This window comes from Cetorhinus maximus, unplaced genomic scaffold (genome assembly GCF_964194155.1).
Source record: "Cetorhinus maximus unplaced genomic scaffold, sCetMax3.hap1.1 HAP1_SCAFFOLD_491, whole genome shotgun sequence".
Taxonomy (NCBI): domain Eukaryota; kingdom Metazoa; phylum Chordata; class Chondrichthyes; order Lamniformes; family Cetorhinidae; genus Cetorhinus; species Cetorhinus maximus.
The window spans coordinates 197,992-216,558 of NW_027596433.1; the positions used below are offsets into that span (position 1 = coordinate 197,992).

General features: G+C 42.9%; 1 protein-coding gene across 1 annotated transcript in view; it reads right to left on the minus strand.

The window, feature by feature from the left end:
• The window catches only part of LOC144673852 (chloride anion exchanger-like), a 93,391-nt gene that overhangs the window by 30,178 nt on the left and 44,646 nt on the right, over positions 1-18,567 (minus strand). The window contains exons 13-16 of the mRNA XM_078535491.1: positions 5,339-5,408; positions 5,158-5,250; positions 4,782-4,877; positions 739-975 (exon numbers count right to left, since the gene is read on the minus strand). Of these exons, the coding sequence (XP_078391617.1) occupies positions 739-975; positions 4,782-4,877; positions 5,158-5,250; positions 5,339-5,408 (496 nt within the window). The remainder of the gene's footprint in view (positions 1-738; positions 976-4,781; positions 4,878-5,157; positions 5,251-5,338; positions 5,409-18,567) is intronic.

Here is an 18,567-nt window from a genome sequence, read left to right on the forward strand (position 1 = left end):
GCTAACCATATTGCATATGTGTTAACCATAGCTCAGTTGGGTCATAAGGTTATGGGTTCAAGTCCCATTCCAGGGCTTCAGCGCAAAAATCAAGCTGACATTAGAGTGCTGTACGGAAGGAGCACTGCACCATTGGAGATGCTGTCTTTTGGATGGGACATTAAATCTAGGCCCCATTTGCCTGCTCAGGTCAATGTAAAAGATCCCATGGCACTATTTTGAAGAGGAGCAGGAGTGTTATCCCGTGTCCTGGCCAATATTTATCCTACAATCAACATCACAAAAAACAAAATGTCTGGCCATTATCATATTGCTGTTTGTGGGAGTTTGCTGAGCTTAAAATATCTACCGCATTTCCTGCATTTTATGACAGTGACTACATTTCAAAAGTACTTCACTGGCAGTAAGATGTTTTGTGACATCCGTTGATTGTAGAAAGCACTATATAGATGCAAGCCTTTCTTCTTTTCTATTTTGTCCTTTCCTTTCTTCCCTTCCTTTCTGTTCTTCTTTTCTTTCCTTTCTTTTCATTCTATCCTTTCTTTTCTTTCCTTCCTTTTCCTTCCTCCCATCACATCCTATTCTATTCTGTTCTTCTTTCTGTTCTTCCTTTCCATTCAGTCCTTCCTTTCTTTCTTCCTTCCTCCCTGTCCTTCCTCCCCGCCCCCCTTCTTCCTTTCCATTCTGTCTTTCCTTTCTTCCTTTCTTTCTTATTCTGCAAATAGAATAAGTTTTTACCGATTTCAAGCCTTTCATAGCAGACACATCCAGGAAAGAAACTGCAGCAAAGTCAAGGACAATGCTATGTATTTCCACACTGGGAACGTGAATGCCAGGTGGAAGACAAGATTTCCAATCTATCTTCATCGGTAGCTCTTTCATATCCGTTGCTTTATCCAGGTCTTCAATACTGTTGTTATCTTCATTTTCTGAGTTGCTCTCATAACTTCCATCTGTAGTTTGAATATAGCCTTTCTGCGCAGAAACAAGAATATGATTGGCTATGGCAGTGAAGGGCTTGGGGGTACAGTGGCATAACGATTTGTAAGTATGGTATTGCAATGGTTTGGGATACAGCAGTGTAAGGTTTGTGAGAATGGGAATAGTAAGGGAAAGAAATCACTAGTGGGAGTGGTCTACAGGCCCCCTAACAGTAACCACAATGTAGGACAAAGTATACAAAAAGGAATATTGGGTGCTTGTGATAAAGGGACGGCAATAATCATGGGTGACTTTAATCTACATATAAACTGGAAAAATCAAACTGGCGGTAGTGTAAGGGACACATATTTGTATTTCTGTTGGACTGTTGTAAAGAACGTATCTTTTTATTTTCTGTTGGACTGTGGATTAAGATTACAATGGGTGCAGTTTGAAAGACATGTCCACTGGAACAGGACGAGAGACGTATACAATGTTGCAGTCCTGGAACAGAGTGTACCATGAAAGACAGGATGGTGCCAGAAAGGAGTCCTGGATCAAGGGAGCTGCCTGGCAACAACATTTTAATTGGCTCCTGACTACGAATGATCAGGTTTTTGTGTGATGTCAGTGCAGAAGAATAGCTCCTAGCCTGAAAGGAACAAGACCTAAAACGTCTTTCTCCTGTGTGTGGAAGATTCTAGTAATTCCACAATACTAGGTAGCTGGCTTTTTCTCCTCATATCTCCATAATCTGCTCTCTCTCGGAAAACCCCTATCAAGAGGCAAAGGAGAAAATCACTATTAGAGACATTGAAAGGCAAGTGCTCAACCAGTGAACCAAATACTGAAAGTGCTGGAAGACCACCTCATGTCATCAACAAGAACTGAAAGAAATTTGGAAGACATCGATCAAAATCAACCCACATGTGTTGTGTGTGTGTGTGTGTGTGTGTGTGTGTGTATAAAGGGATTTAAGAAGGGATAGAATTTAAGTTATAGAGTTAGAAATTAGTAATTCATATTTCTTTCTTTTGCCACTGGTTAACGACAGTTTGTTCAATAAACAGTTATTTTCTTATTAAGTTTACAAACCTGATGCCCGTATTCTGTTAACCCAAATTAAACAGTTAGGTCGAATTGGGGAAATCTGGTGGTTTGGTCAAATTTTTCACATTTGTCTTGGCTCAGGGAACAGTGGGGCTTGATATTACAGCGCACTGTCCCCAGTGAGTCGTGACAGTGGAAGCCTGGATGAGGAGCTCATAGAATGCTTTCAAGATAGTTTCTTAGAGCAGCACATTCTGGAACCAACCAGAGAACAGGTTATATTAGGCTTAGTATTGTTTAATGTGACAGGATTAAGTAATGACCTCAGAGTAAAGGCACCCCTAGGTACCAGCGACCACAATATGATTGATTTTACATCCAGTTTGAAAGGGAAAAGAGTGGGTCTAAGACTAATATATTGAACTTAAAAAAGGGCAATTATATGGGCATGAAAGCTTAGCTAGCTATAGTGAACTGGGATACCAGGCTAGGGGATAGATCAATAGAGAAGCAGTGGCAGACATTTAAGGGGATATTTCAGAATATTCAGAATAAGTATATTCCTACAATAAAGAAAAATTCAAAGGGAGGACCCACCATCCATGGTTAACTAAAGAAGTTAAGGAAAGCATCAAACTTAAGGAAAAAGCATATAACTGCGCAAAGATGAGTGGCAGGTCAGATGATTGGTCAGAATATAAAGAACAACACAGAATGACTAAAAGGTTAATCAGGAGAAAGAAACTACAGTATGAGAGGAAGCTAGCTAGAAATGTAAAAACGGATAACAAGAGTTTCTACATGTATTTAAACAGGAAAACAGGAGGTAAAGTGAGTGTTGGTCTTCTAGACAGTGAGAATAGGGAGTTAATAGTGGACAATAAAGAAATGGAAGATGAAATGAACAAATAATTTGCTTCTGTCTTCACTATAGAGGATACAGAAAACAAGTAGCTGTAAATCAGGTGGTGGAGGGGAGAGAGGAACTTGGTGAAATTACAATCACTAGGGAAGCGGTACTGAGTAAACTGATGGAGCTGCAGGCTGACAAGTCTCCGGGGCCTGATGGACTTCATCCTAGGGTCTTAAAAGAGGTGGCTAGTAGATGCATTGGCGACAATTTTCCAAAATTCCCTAGATTCTGGAAAGGTTCCATCAGACTGGGAAGTAGCAAATATAACTCCTCTATTGAAGAAGGGAGGGAGGCAAAAAACAGGAAACTCTCGGTCAGTTAGCTTAACGTCTGTCGTGGGGAAGGCATTAGAGTTGATCATTAAATAGATTAAAGCTGGACACTTAGAAAACTCAAGGTAATCAGGTAGAGTCTGCATGGTTTTATGAAAGGGAAATCATGTTTAACCAACTTATTAGAGTTCTTTGAAGGAGTAACATGTGTGGTGGATAGAGGGGAGGCTGTAGACGTACTGTACTTGGATTTCCAGAAGGCATTTGATAAGATGCCACATCAAGGGTTATTGCGGAAAATAAAAGCTCGTCGTACATGAGAGTGACAACATATGGGAATAAACAGTAAATGGAGTAACCAGTATGTGTGAGTGACCAGTACATTGTGCTTTATTTTCAGTCATGGATAGAAGATCGGCTGGCTGGCAGAAAACAAAGCATATGCATAAATGAGTCTTTGTCTGACTGGCAGGATGTCACAGGTGGAGTCCCGCAGGGGTCTGTGCTGAGGCCTCGAATTTTTATGATTCACATCAATGACTTAGATGAAGGGAATGAAGGCGTGATAGCTAAATTTGCAGACGACACAAAGATAGGTAGGAAATTATGTTGTGAAGAAGACATAAGGAGTTTGCAGATAGATATCGATAAGTTGAATGAGTGGGCAAAAAATCTGGCAGATAGAGTATAATGTGGAAAAATGTGAAGTTCTTCACTTTGGCAGGAAGAATAAAAAAGCAGAGTACTAATAAAACAGAGAACGACTGTAGAATTCTGAGGTGCAGGGGGACCTAGGTGTTCTAGTACATGAGTCACAAAAAGTTAGTATGCAGCTACAGCATGTAATCAAGAAGGCTAATGGAATACTATCCTTTATTGGGAGGAATTGAACATAAAAATAAGGACTAAGATAAAAGCAAAATACTGCGGCTGCTGGAAATCTGAAACAAAAACAAAAATAGCTGGAAAAACTCAGCAGGTCTGACAGCATCTGTGGAGAGAAACACAGTTAATGTTTCGAGTCCGTATGACTCTTCATCAGATTCTTTTTTCCAGCTATTTTTGTGTGTGATAAAAATAAGGATGTTATGCTTCAGTTATACAGGGCATTGGTGAGAATGCATCTCAAGTACTGTGTGCAGTTTTGGTCTCCTTATTTAAGGAAGGATGTAGATGTGTTGGAGGTGGTTCAAAGGAGGTTTACTGGATTGATACCTGGAATGAGTGGGTTGTCTTATGAGGAAAGGCTGGACAGACTGGGCTTGTTTCCACTGGAGTTTAGAAGAGTGAGGGGTGACTTGATCGAAGTATATAAGATCCTGAATGGTCTTGACAAGGTGGACGTGGAAAGGATATTTCCTCTTTTGGGTAACTCCGGCACTGTTTTTAAATTAGAGGTCGCCTTTATAAGACAAAGATGAGGAGAATTTTTTTCTTTCAGAGGGTTGTGTGGCTTTGGAGCTCTCTGCCTCAGGAGGCGATGGAGGCGGGGTCACTGAATATTTTTAAGGCAAGTGAATCAAAGGTTATCAGGGTAGATGGGAACGTAGAACTTGAAACACAAACTCACTGAGTATATTTTACATTTAGACACCATCATCCCTAGACTTTGTTACTGAACTTACTGATGTGACTATTAACTCTCCTTTCTGCAACATTTTTTTGATCTTCTGAAGAGCTTTATTCCTCTTGCGGAGGATTCGGAGTGGATTAAACCCAGTCTGCAGAAATAGATTTCAGGAAGTTTAAAGTCTAGTGTTAGAATGAAATATCACTGTGAAATATCACAAATAGCATCATTTGAACCTTGTCAAAACATAATCTATTGCAGTTTACTCCAGAACTGTTTAAATATTCAATCTTGAGAATTTTAATTTCACTGAAATTTAAAACTAACAGACAGAATCAAGAAACTTAAATATAACAGCTTTAAACAAACTGGACATTGTTAAAACAGTATCCCGGGTGATGTTAGATACTATGTTATAAATGGCAACTTACAACATCAATTAGCTTGGTCCTAAGGAAGTCTACATTTGCAAAGAAAATTGGTGAAGGGCATCTAAAGATCTTCACTCCTTCAGGCTCATAAATCTGTGGTGGAAATAAGTTAGATTAGTAGATGTACAGATCTGTTAAAGAAAACCAATGGAGTTGAGTGAAGATAAAGTCGTTTCCTTACATTGACATAGTCTTTCCTGTTTCTGTAGATGTCTGTTCCATTAATATTTGCCAACACGGAACATTGTGGACTGAAAATAAAGAACAATGTACTGGTCACTCACATACTGGTCACTCCATTTACTGTTTATTCTCACGTATTGCATAGCTGTCTGCCGTGACTACTGCAACCATGGCTGTGAGGACTTTCTGCTCCTCCAAATGCATTCTTAGGTTGGAGAGTAAGCAGTTTTTAAATTTCTCTAGGAATATCAATTTCCACAGTCCATCATAGGTGTGCTGTATTTTTAAAAAGCAGACCCACCAGTCGAACGCAATTTGCTTCAGCCGTTGGAACTCTAGGTAGGTATGCATGGGTTTCTTACAAGCATTTCAGAATCTCTGGTGCTATGCCTCCAGGACTAATTCATAAGCACTAAGGATGGCAACCTTGGTCCGTTCATAATTAGTGGATACATCAGGAGTCAGCATGGAGTAGGCCACTTGGGCCTTTCCTGTCAACTGTCGCTGTATCATAAAGGTCCACATAACTCGTGGCCATTTTAGCTGTCCTGCTACTTTTTCAAAGTGGCAAAAACATTGCTCTCTTCAAATTTGGGAATGAACCTAATGTACTTAAGGGTTTCAAAGCTTGGTTCTGGGGTATGGAGATTTGGACAGCTACCTGGTAGAGAGAGGTTTTCCCTAGCAGCTTCCATCTACCTGATCTCTCTCTCTCCCTTTGCACCTCTAGCTCCATTTCCAATTTTCGGAGCTGGAATTCTCTCAATTTCTCTCTGCTTTTCTCTCTCCTGAAACTCTAGCTGGATTCTGACCTTTTCCAGTTTGAATTTAGCTAGGAGAAGGGGTTTGGTGTCAGGATTTAACTTCTTGTCTATCTGTTCTAGTTGATAAGTGGGTTCCAAATGCTCAAGCAGCGCCTGGAGTAGCTCACTTCTTTTTACCTTACTAGATAGTTTTACTTGTACCTCCCTAGCTACAAATTTCAATTGTTCTGTGCTTAGGAATGTTACTGTCTCGCCCTTTAAGTCTCCTTGTTTTACAAACATCTATGTGCCAAAATTTGCTGTTGTTCTAATGTTACAGGAAGGTTTGCTGCAGGAGTTTAATTCTGTTATAAAGATCATTTCACCACTGAACTTTCCCTCTTGGCATCCAAATGATTCCGTTTATATCAGATTCAGCTTGTTTCTTAAATTTAGACTTTGGTCAAAATTTTAGTCAGAATTAGGGGAGTACCCTGCAGGCAGCATCATGGTGAAGCAGTCTGGGAAGAGTGTCCTGCAGTCAGCATCGTGGTGAAGCAGTCTGGGAAGAGTGTCCTGTTGTCACTTCTTGTTGAAAATAACAAGAGACATCACAAGACAGAGCGAGAGAGCGGCGGAGAGATCAGAACCAGCACGAGTGCAGGGAAGCTTCAAAAAGTGACGTCTGCACAAAGGTTAGAGCTCATTGGTGAGTAGTGGGTAAGCATTTTTCTCCAGTTTTTTTCTCCAGATTAAAATAGATTAAGCTAAGGAAAGGTAAGGGTTCTAGTTTTTATTTAAAGTACATAAATAATTTAACTTTTTTTTACTGTACTTAACTTAAAGTAAGGGTTTTTTTTTCAACTAGAGGCATGGCAGGGCAACTCAGTCCAATGTAATGTACCGCTGCAGCATGTGGGAAGTCCTAGACGCTCCTTGTGCTCTGACCGACCACGTGTGCAGGAAGTGCCACCAGCTGCAGCTACTTGAGCTCCGAGTTTCGGAGCTTGAGCGGTAGCTGGAGGCTCTGAGGTGCATCCGCAAGGCTGAGAGTTTTGTGGATAGCACATTTTTTGACGTGGTCACCCCATAGCTTATGGAAGTGCAGACAGGGAGGGAACATGTGACCATCAGTCAGAAGAAAGGCGTCAGGCAGGTAGTCAGGAAATCCCCAGGGTGCATCTCACTCAAGAACCGTTTTTCTGTGTTGGAAAACGGTGAGAGTGACGGTTCCTCTAGGGAGTGCAGCCACGCTCATGGTACTGTGAGTGGCTCAGCTGCACAGTGGGGGGAGGAAAAAGAGGGGAAGAGCAATAGTAGTAGGAGACTCGATAGTAAGGGGAACAAACAGGCGTTTCTGCGGCTGTAGACGTGACTCCAGGATGGTATGTTGCCTCTGTGGTGCCAGGGTCAAGGTTGTCACTGAACGGCTGCAGGGCATTCTAAAGGGGGAGGGCAAACAGACAGAGGTCGTGATATATATTGGTACCAACGACATAGGTAGAAAGAGGGAAGAGGTCCTGCAAGCAGAATTTAGGGAGCTAGGAAACAGATTAAAAACAGGACCTCAAAAGTAGTAATCTCTAGATTACTTCCGGTGCCACGCGCCAGTGAGTATAGAAATAGGAGGTCAGTCCAGATGAATGCGTGGCTGGAGAGATGGTGCAGGAGGGAGGGCTTTAGATTTCTGGGACATTGGGACCGTTTCTGGGGGTGGTGGGACCTGTACAAGGCGGACAGGTTGCACCTGAACCAGAATGGGACCAACATCCTTGCGGGGAGGTTTGCTAGTGCTGTTGGGGAGGGTTTAAACTAACTTGGCAGGGGGATGGGATCCTGAGAGGAGGTTCAGCAGGGGTAGATGCACAGCCAAAATTAGAAGAGAGAGCAAGTGAGTCTGCAGGGCATAGAAATTATAGGCCAGTTAAGGCACAAGGGAGTTTGGCAAGGTTAGATGGTATTTATTTTAATGCAAGGAGTCTGACAAATAAGCCAGATGAGTTGACGGCACAAATTAACACATGGAAGTATGAGGTCATTGCTGTCACAGAGACATGGTTGAGAGGGGGGCAGGATTGGCAGCTCAATATTCCAGGATGTAGTGTCTTCAGGCGAGATTGGGAAGGAGGTAAGAGGGGGTATCGCAATATTGATCAAGGAATCAATTACAGCAGTAAAGAGGGATGACATATTAGAAGACTCCTCAAATGAAGCCATATGGGTAGAACTGAAAAAACAAAAAAGGAGCAATCACATTGCTGGGAGTGTATTATAGGCCCCCAAACCTTAAGGTAGCGGGACAGGTAGATAAGGTGATTAAGAAGGCATATGGGATACTTGCCTTTATTAGCCAAAGCATAGAATATAAGGGCAGGGAGGTTATGCTGGAACTGTATAAAATGCTGGTTAGGCCACAGCTAGAGTATTGCATGCAGCTCTGGAATACGCATTATTGGAAGGATGTGATTGCACTAGAGAGAGTGCAGAGGAGATTTACCAGGATGTTGCCTGGGCTGAAGAGCTTTAGTTATGAGGAGTGATTGGACAGACTGGGGTTATTTTCCCTGGAGCAGAGGAGATTGAGGGGGGACATGATTGAGGTGTATAAAATTATGAGGGGCATAGAAAGGGTAGATAGGAAGGAACTTTTCCCCTTGGTGGAGGGATCAATAACCAGGGGGCATAGATTTAAGGTAAGGGGCAGGTGGTTTAGAGGGGATGTGAGGAAGAATTTTTTCACCCAGGGGGTGTAGGAATCTGGAACTCACTACGCAAAAGTGTGGTAGAGGCAGAACCTCTCATAACAATTAAGAAACATTTGGATGTGCACTTAAACTGGCATACTAGGCTATGGGCCTTGTGCTGGAAAATGGGATTAGAATAGTTAGATACTTGTTTGACCAGTGCAGACTCAATGGGCCTTGTTCTGTGCTGTAGACCTCTGTGACTCTATGACTCTATGACCCCAAAATTTGGTTCGCTTTTAAAGGATCCAATCCCGGACCTGAGACCCCAATTTTTGTTACAGCAGGAAAGAGAAACTGAAACTGAACTCCTTTATTCTCTCACCATTTGTCCATAAGCAGAGGTGTTTTTTTTTTGTTTTAAAAATGGGCTGTGGCACTTATTCCAAAAAGCCTTTGTGTAGCCAGTAACTTGCAGCAAACTCACTTTCATTCTCTCTTGTCTTTCTAATAATCTATATTGAGCTGACGACAATTTGATCTGATGATAACTCAGAAGAGTTGTCCTGACTTGTCTTCCGAACATAATCTCTGCTGGGGCTGGTAATCCCGTATTTTGCTCACAGGTGCAACATTGCTACTTAAATATCTTGACTGTTCTCCTTAAGTTTCCAACTCAGTGACTTTACCATCTGCACCATCTTTTATGCCAGCCCATTTTCCCTTGGATGGTGTGGGCATGACATTATATGGTTTGTCACCCATTTTGCACAAATGTCTTGAAAGGATTTACTGCCATACTGTGGTCTGTTGTCTGACACTATCTCCTCCAGGGAACCAAAAAGACTGAAAATTGTGCTCATAGTGTTTGCCACCAATGCACTTGATGCATCCCTTAGTTGGCGAATGATAGGAAATATGGAGAAGTAATCGGTTATGAATAAGAAATCATCACCTCTACAGGAAACAATTCAGTACCTATTCTTCACAATGTGTGTGGTGGAATATCATGAGGGTGGAGTGGCTCTCTGTGCTCATTTGACTGATGCTCATGACATGCACATCCTCACATGTTACTGTTGATCCCTGGCCAAAAAAACTGTCTCACATGCAAGTTGTCTTGTTCTTTCAATGCCCATGTGTCCTTGATGTAACTGGATAAGGCTATCTTGACAAATAGCTTCTGGTATCAACACTTGTCTGTCCTTGAAAATGACTCCACTTGAAATGCCAACCTCTTGTGCTGTATCCGGCCACCCAATGATGATGATCTACCATAATTCCCTGAGGACAAGGATGTCTCTGCCCAGAGCTTCTCACATTTATCTTGTCCAAGTTGTACACATCCTCTATTTCTGCATCTATTTTGTCCGCTTGGGCATCCAATGTCACCCGACGTCATCGTGCGTCATTTTACGCTCGTTTGGGTCGGGCGTGCGCCTGCCTGACAAGCGTAATTTCTGACCTATGTTTTTTGCTACTTACACCTTTGTCACCCATCTCTTCACTTGGAGGGTTTTAAAATCTTATTAAAAATGCACGTATAGAAACAGGGCCTCCAGATTTCCTGGCACCAAGCTCACAAAAAAACTCTACCTAAGAACAAAAGAAATTGGAGCAGGAGTAGGCCATTCAGCCCCTCAAGCCTGACCCACCATTCAATAAGATCATGGCTGATCTGCCCCAGGCCTCAACTTCTCTTTCGTGCCAGCTCCTCATAGCCCTCAACTTCTCGATATCTCAAAAATCTGTCTACCTCCTCTTTAAATACTTGCAGTGATCTAGCCTCCACAATTCTCTGGGGTAGAGAATTCCAGACATTCACTACCCTCTGAGAGAAGAAATTCCTTCACATCTCAGTTTTAAATGAGTGTCCCCTTATTCTGTAACTATGCCCCCTAGTTCGAGATTCCCCCACTAGTGGAAACATCTTCTCAACATCTACCCTGTCAAGCCCCCACAGAATCTTGCACGTTTCCACAAGATCATACCTCATTCTTCTAAACTCTACTGAATAAAGGCTAAGCTGTTTGGCCGTTCTTGATAAGTCAACCCCTTCATCCCAGGAATCAGCCTAGTGAATCTCTTTTGAACTGCCTCCAATGCCAGTATATCCTTTCTTAAATACGGGGACCAAAACTGTACACAGTACTCCAGGTGCGGCCTCACCAACACCCTGTACAGTTATAACAAGACTTCCCTATTTTTAAACTCCAACCCCCTAGCAATACAGGCCAAAATTCCATTTGCCTTCTTAATTACTTGCTGCACCTGCATGCTTACTTTTTGTGTTTCATGCACAAGAACACCCAGATCCCTCTGTGCTACACTTTTTTGGAGTCTCTCTCCATTTACATAATAGTCTGCCTTTTGATTCTTCCTACTAAAGTGCATGACCTCACACTTTCCTACATTAAACTCCATCTGCCAAGTTTTTGCCCACTCACTCAACCTGTCTATATCCCCTTGCAGATTCCTTATGTCCTCATCACAACATGCCCTCCCGCCTATTTTTGTATTGTCAGCAAATTTGGATACATTACACTTTGCCCCCTCCTCCAAGTCATTAATATAGATAGTAAATAATTGAGGCCCTTGGTCTGATCCTTGTGACACTCCACTAGTTATGTCTTTCCAGCCTGTAAAAGACCTATTAATCCTGACTTTCTATCTTCTGTGTGTTAATCAATCCTCAATCCATGCTAATACATTACCCCCAATATCGTGAGCTCCTATCTTGTACAATAACCTTTTATTTGGTACTTTATCGAATGCCTTCTGGAAATCCAAATACATTACATCTAACTGTTCCTCTTTATCAACTCTGCTTGTTATATCCTCACAGAACTCTAGCAAGTTTGTCAAACATGATTTCTCTTTCACAAAACCATGTTGACTCTGTTTAATTGCATTAAGCTTTTCTAAATGTCCTGCTATTTCTGCCTTAATAATGGACTCTAGCATTTTCCCAACGACGGATGTTAGGCTGACTGGCCTATAGCTTCCTGCTTTTTGTCTCCCTCCCTTCTTGAACAGGGGCATCACACTAGTGGTTTTCCAATCCACTGGGACCCTCTCAGAATCCAGTGAGTTCTGGAATATTTCGACCAATGCCTCCACTATCTTTGCAGTCACTTCCTTTAAAACCCTTGGATGCAGGCCATCAGGTCCTGGCGACTTGTCTGCCTTTAGTCCCATTAGTTTGTCAAATACTTTGTCCCTCGTTATAGAGATTGTTACAAGATCTTTCCTCCCTTTAACTCCTTGCTTATCTGATATCTTTGGGATGTTCATAGTGTTATCCACCGTGAAGACTGATGCAAAATATTGGTTTAAGTTATCTGCCATTTCCCTGTTCCCCATTATCAATTCTCCAGTCGCATCCTCCTCTAAGCTAGAACCACGTTCCACCTTTCTTAAGTTTAATTTATATTTGTATTTGTGTGTTAAGTTTTACATCGTTCCTAACACCTCTTATCCTCCCAAAATTTCTCCCTCCATGGAATTGTTCCATATTCACAGCCACATCTTAGATTTGCCTTCTCACATGATCTTGCTACTCCTATCAAATCAATTACAGATAAGGCCATCTCTGTTCACTCCCTTGTGTCGCTCTCCACCCACATCCCTTCTACGGCCCAACCTTACCTCATTCTGTATCCATTCTGAAAAAATCTATCCCCCACAACTGCATTTTCAAACTTCCAACTGTCTCACCTCTGGCCCTCCATTCATTTCGACATTTCTGCAGCTACTGATCTTCTCAACCTCACTCTCACCTCCACCTTTGCTGCCCTCATCCCCAGTCAAACCATTACCCTCTCTCACCCTGGCCATTCCAAATGGTACAGCCCTCATTTCCTCTCCCTTAAATCCAAGGAACACAGACTTGAAAGAAAATGGCGGACAACTGGTTTATCAATTAACTGCCAGATCTGACTGCAATACAAAAAACACTATCAGGTCCGACTATCATCTACTAAAGCTTGTGCACTATTCCAGGATCATCCCCAACTTCTTTTCTCTACTACAAAGCGTCAGCTTAATCCCCTCTTCCCGTCCCCTCTACCCTTTCAACAATAAATGTGAGGAGCTCATGATCTTCTTTGTCACTAAAATCGCGACCATCCAAGCAGCTGCCTCTGCTGTGTCCCTCCCTTCCATTAGCCCGCTGGGACCAAACTTCCTCTAAAGTCTCCCCCCCCCCTAGCCCTGATCTCACATCTTTCTATAGTTTTTCTCCCATCTCCTCTCATCCCCTCTCTAAGCTTATCATGTCCGTGAGACCCACCGCCACTGGATCGAGGGAGATCCAATTCCCACTAAACTGCTGACTATCCAACTTCCCCTCCTGTTTCCCCTGCTAGCTGTTGTTATCCCTCTCTCTTTAAAATTTGCTACCATTACCCCTCTCCTCAAAAAAAACGAACCCTTCATCCCACTATTCTTGCAATCTACCATCCCATCTCCAATCTCCCTTTCCTCTCTAAAGTCCTTGAAAATGTTGTGGCCTTCCAAATCTATTCTCATCTTTCCCGGAATCCTGTGTTTAAATCACTAAAATTAGGTTTCTACCCCTGCCACAGTAACAAAACGGCTGTTACCATGGTCACAAATTACATCCTATGTGACTGTGCCAAAGGTAAACTATCCCTCCTCATCTGCCTCGACCAGTCTGCATGGTTGACCATACTATCCTCCTCCCGTGCGTTTCCACTGTTGTCCTGGTCCCATTCTTATCCATCTAATTTTTGCCAGAGTATCACCTGCAATGGCTTCTCTACCCACTCCCGCACATTTACCTCTGATGTTCGCCAAGATTCTATCTTTAATCACATCCTATTTCTCATTTACATGTTGCCCCTTGGAGCCATCATCTGAAGGAACATGTATACTGATGACATCCCGCTCTACCTCACCACCACCTCTCTTGACTGATGCTAAGTTATCAGGCTGCTTATCCAACATCCAGTACTGGATAAGCGGTAATTTCCTCCAATTAAATATTGGGAAAAATGAAGTCATTGCTTTATGTCCCCATTCCAAACTCTGTTCCCTAGCTACTGACTCAATCCCTCTCCCTGGCAACAGTCTGAGAATAAACCAGATTGTTTGCAACCTTGGTGTCATATTTGACCCCAGGATGAGCTTTCAGCCACATGTTCATGTCATCGCAAAAGGCCACCTATTTCCACCTCCTTGACATTGGAAGTTCTGCATGTGTCTCAGGTGATCTTCCCTGAAATCCTTATTCATGCCTTTGGTATCTCTAGACTTGACTATTCCAGTGCACTCCGGGCTGGTCACCCACATGCAATCTGTAAACTTGAGTTCATCCAAAACTTTGCTGCCCATGTCTTAACTTGCACTCCAAGTCCCATTTGCCCATCACCCCTATGCTCGCTGCCTACATTGGCTCCTGGTGAAGCAATGTCTTGAATTTAAAATTCTCATCCTTATTTTGAAATCCCTCCATGCCCTTGTCCCTCCCGATCTCTGTAATCTCCTCCAGCCCCACAACATTCTGAGATATCTGCACATCTTGAATTCTGACCTCTTGAGCAGCTCCAATTTTAACTGCTCCATGATTGATTTTCATGCCTTCAGCTGCCTTGGCCCCAAGCTCAAGTTACTTCCCAACACCGCTCACCTCTCTACCTCGGTTTCCTCCTTTAAGACACTCATTAAAACCCCTAGCTCTTTGACCAAGCTTTTCATCATCTGACCTAATATCTCCTTATGTGCCTCAGTGTCTTATTTTGATTTATAATGTCCCTTGAAGCACCTTGGGACATTTTGTTATGCCAGAGGCACTATATAAAGGTAAGTTGTTGCTTTATTATGTATACTTAGTTAAGAGCCCAGACATCTATTAGAGTTCTAAAACAAAACTTGGAAGCATTGTAAACTGTGAGGAGGACAGTGTGGAACTTCAGTCGTATCCCTATAGTGGGTACAGAGCTCTCAAAAGCCTACAATGTTAAACTCTCTCATTTTATCACAATTCACAAGAGAAAAGGTTGTATATAATGGGGGATACAAACAGCCCATGTGATTGTGCCAAGAATTCAAATCTAGACAAGAGACCAGATCTGGGATTTACAACAATCTTCCAACCTGCTAAGTTACAATGTCATCAAGGCAAACATTGGTGTGGAAGTCAGATAAACCTTCCTGCTTCCTTCTCATTCAGTGTCAGCAATGAACAGAATTTGTAGGCACAGTGAGAGGGTGACTGAGTAGCTGTGGGCCCTTGAATGTGGGAAAACATCCAAAGTGCTTCACAGGAGTGATTATCAAACAAAGTTTGACACAGGCTACATAAGGAGATGTCGGGACAAATGACCAAAAGCTTGGTCGAAAAGGTAGATTTTAAGGAGCATTTAAAGGCGGAGGGAGTTAGAGAGTTAGGCAGAGAGGTTTAGGGAGGGAATTCTAGAGCTTAGAGCCCAAACAGCTGAAATCACAGCCACCAATAGTGAGCAATTAAAATCAGCAATGCATGAGAGGCCAACATTGGAAGAGCACAGAGATCTTGAAGGTTGTAGAGCTGGAGTAGATTATTGAGACACGGAAAGGCAAATCCATGGAGGAATTTGAGAATTTTGTGTTAACGGCATTGTCAGAGCAGGAGCCAATGTAGGTCAGCGAGCACAGGGGTAACGGATGAATGGGACTTGACATGAGTTGGCATACATGCAGCAGAATTTTGGATGAGCTTACATTTTTAAAGAGTGGAAGGTGGGAGGCCAGTCAGGAAAACCTTTGAATAATCAAATCTAGAAGCAAGAAAGGCATGGTGAGATTTCAGCAGTTGATGGGCTGAGGCAGGGACTATGTTTTGGGGATTAAACCTGCTCTGTGTGTAAAGGGTTAATTCTAATAAGAGCATACTGAGCATGTACAAAAAAAGCTATAGGCTGAATTTTTGCTGAGTGGTTGGGCATGCACCCTACCTACTCGAGCGTAAAATGACGTGCGATGACGTCAGGCGAGCATCCTGACATCATCGCGCACTCACGCGATATTTTGGTCGGCAGGTGCGCACGCGGGAATCGGCAGCACGCCCACCGACAATTAACAGGCCTACTAAGGCCATTAAAGTATTAATTGAGTTCAACTTTTCGCTGTCCGTCCAACCTTATGGTTGTTGGGTAGGCAAATCAGCCAGCCGGCCTTTGGATTTTTTATGAAACCTCATCCACAGGTGGGATGAAGTTTCCAACAGGAATTAAAAATAAAAGAAGTGGTGAGATGTCATTTATAACAAGTCCCTGCTCATGCAACAGAGTCACATTTCATTGCGCGCACCTGCACACATGCACAAATGTCCACAAACACTCTCCTCCCGCCCCCACCCTGGCTCAGCCGTTAATTGGCCAGCCAGCATGAAACCAATGTCAGGGCCCGATCACGGGCGGCAGTGCTACGCCCACCCAAAGAGGTAAATATCCTGGCCTATATTACAGTGATTATATAAATTTAAGTTGTTGTTGAGGGTAAGATGAAACAGACAAATAGTTCGTATGACAGATGACAGACCGATAATCGATGTGGCTGAGTATAGAAAGTTCAGAACGGAAGTGAAAAGGGAAACAAAAGAAGCAAAGGGAAAGCATGAGAGGATACTGGCAGCTAACATAAAATGAAACCCAAAAGTATTCTATAGGCATATAAGGAGTAAAATGGTAGTGAGAGGAGGGTGGTGCTGATACAGGACAAAATAAGGGATCTACGTACAGAGTCATGGCTGAGGTGATAAATAAGTACTTTGTATCTGTCTTTACCAGGGAAGAGATAAGGCAGTTGAGGCACTGAATGGTCTAAAAATTGATAAAGAGGAAGTATTAGAAAGGTTGGCTGTACTTAAAGTTTATGGGCAGGATTATGGGCAGGTCGGCGTGTGGGCACGATCAGCACCCAACCGTGATTTCACGCTGGCTGGCCAATTAACGGCTGCTGGGGTGGGGGCGGGAGGAGGGCAGGTGTTGACATAAGCGTGGGTGCGGGGAGCGTGGAATGAAAGGTCCCTGAAGGCAGAGAGCTGCCTCAGGGAGCTGAAGAATAAAAAATAAAGATTTTAAAATCTAAACAAAAATGTCCACGCATCAGAATCAATCACCTGAACATACAGATGATCAAAATTCTGTCCAAACATTTTTTAAAAAAAATTTAATAACGAAACCTCATCCCTCCCTCGGATGAGGTTTCATCAAAAATGCAAAGTCCACCTGGCAGATTCGCCTGTCCGCCAACCGTAAGGTTGGACAGACCACGAAAAATCGGGGACAATTGAACTTTAATGGGCCTAATTGCCCTCTTCATTGTCGGCGGGCGCGCTTCCGGATTGCGTGTGCGTCCGCCGACCGAAAATGTAGGATGATGTCAAGATGCTCACCCAACATCATCGGGCTCTATTTTATGCTCAAGTAGGCCAGGCACGCACTCGCACGCCGAGCTAAAAATTCTGCCCTATAAATCAGCAGGAGCAAATGGGAAGCATCCAAGCCTAATGGGAGAAGTAAGGGAGGAAATTGCAGAGGCCCTAGCCATAATCTTCCAATCCTCCTTAGATATAGGGGTGATGCCAGAGGACTAGAGAACGTACAAATAAGGAGCAGCAGTAGGCCATTCAGCTCCTCGAGTCTGCTCTGCCATTTAAAAGATCATGGCTGATCTGATAGTAACCTGAAATCTGCATCCCACCTGCTCCCGTTAACCTGTCACCCCCTTGCTTACCAAGAATCTATCCACTTCTGCCTTAAAAGTATTCAAAGACTCTGCATCTACCACCTTTTCAGGAAGAGTTCCAAAGGCTCACGACCCTCTGAGTGAAAAAATTTCACCTCATCTCTGTTTAAATGGGCAACCCCATATTTTTAAACAGTGACCCCTCGTTCAAGATACTCTCTCAAAAGGAGACATCCTCTCCACAGCCACCCAGTCAAGACCTCTCAAGATCTTGTATGTTTCAATCAAGTTGCCTCTTACTTTTCTAAACTCTAGCGGATATAAGCCTAGTCTGTCCAACCTTTACTCATCAGACAACCCACCCATTCCAAATATTAGTCTGGTAAACCTTCTCTGAACTGCTTCCAACGCATTTACGTCCTTCCTTAAATAAGATGACCAATACTGTACACAGTACTCCAAATATGGTCTCACTAGTGCCCTGCACAACTGAAGCATGACCTCCCTACTTTTGATTTCGATTCCCCTTGCAATAAATTATACCATTCTTTAGCTTTCCTAGTTACTTGCTGTACCTGCATACTAACCTTTTGTGATTCATGTCCCAGGTCCCTCTGCATTTCTCTGCACCTCAATGGCAGCAAAGATGCAAAGTTGGCTGAGTGACAGAAAACAGAGAGTCGTGGTGAACAGTTGCTTTTCAGACTGGAGGAAGTTATACAGTGGGATTCCCCAGGAATTGATCTAAGGAGCGATGGTGTTCTTGATCTACATTAATGGCAGAGTGTTGATTATACAGGGCACAATTTCAAAATTTGCAGAAGGCAAAGACTTGAAAATATTGTGAACTGTGCAGGATAGTAGAATGGGTGAATGTTAATGCAGAGAGTGTGAAGGGATGCATTTTGATAGGAAGAACAAAGACAGGCAATATAAAATAAAGGGTACACTTCTAAAAGGGGTGCAGGGGCAGAGGGACCTGTGGGGTATTTGTGCATAAATCATAGTAGATGGCAAGGCAGGTTGAGAAAGTGGTTAAAAAGGTAAACGGCTTCCTGGGCTTAATAAATAGGGGAATGCAATATAAAAGCAAGGAAGTTATGATGAAC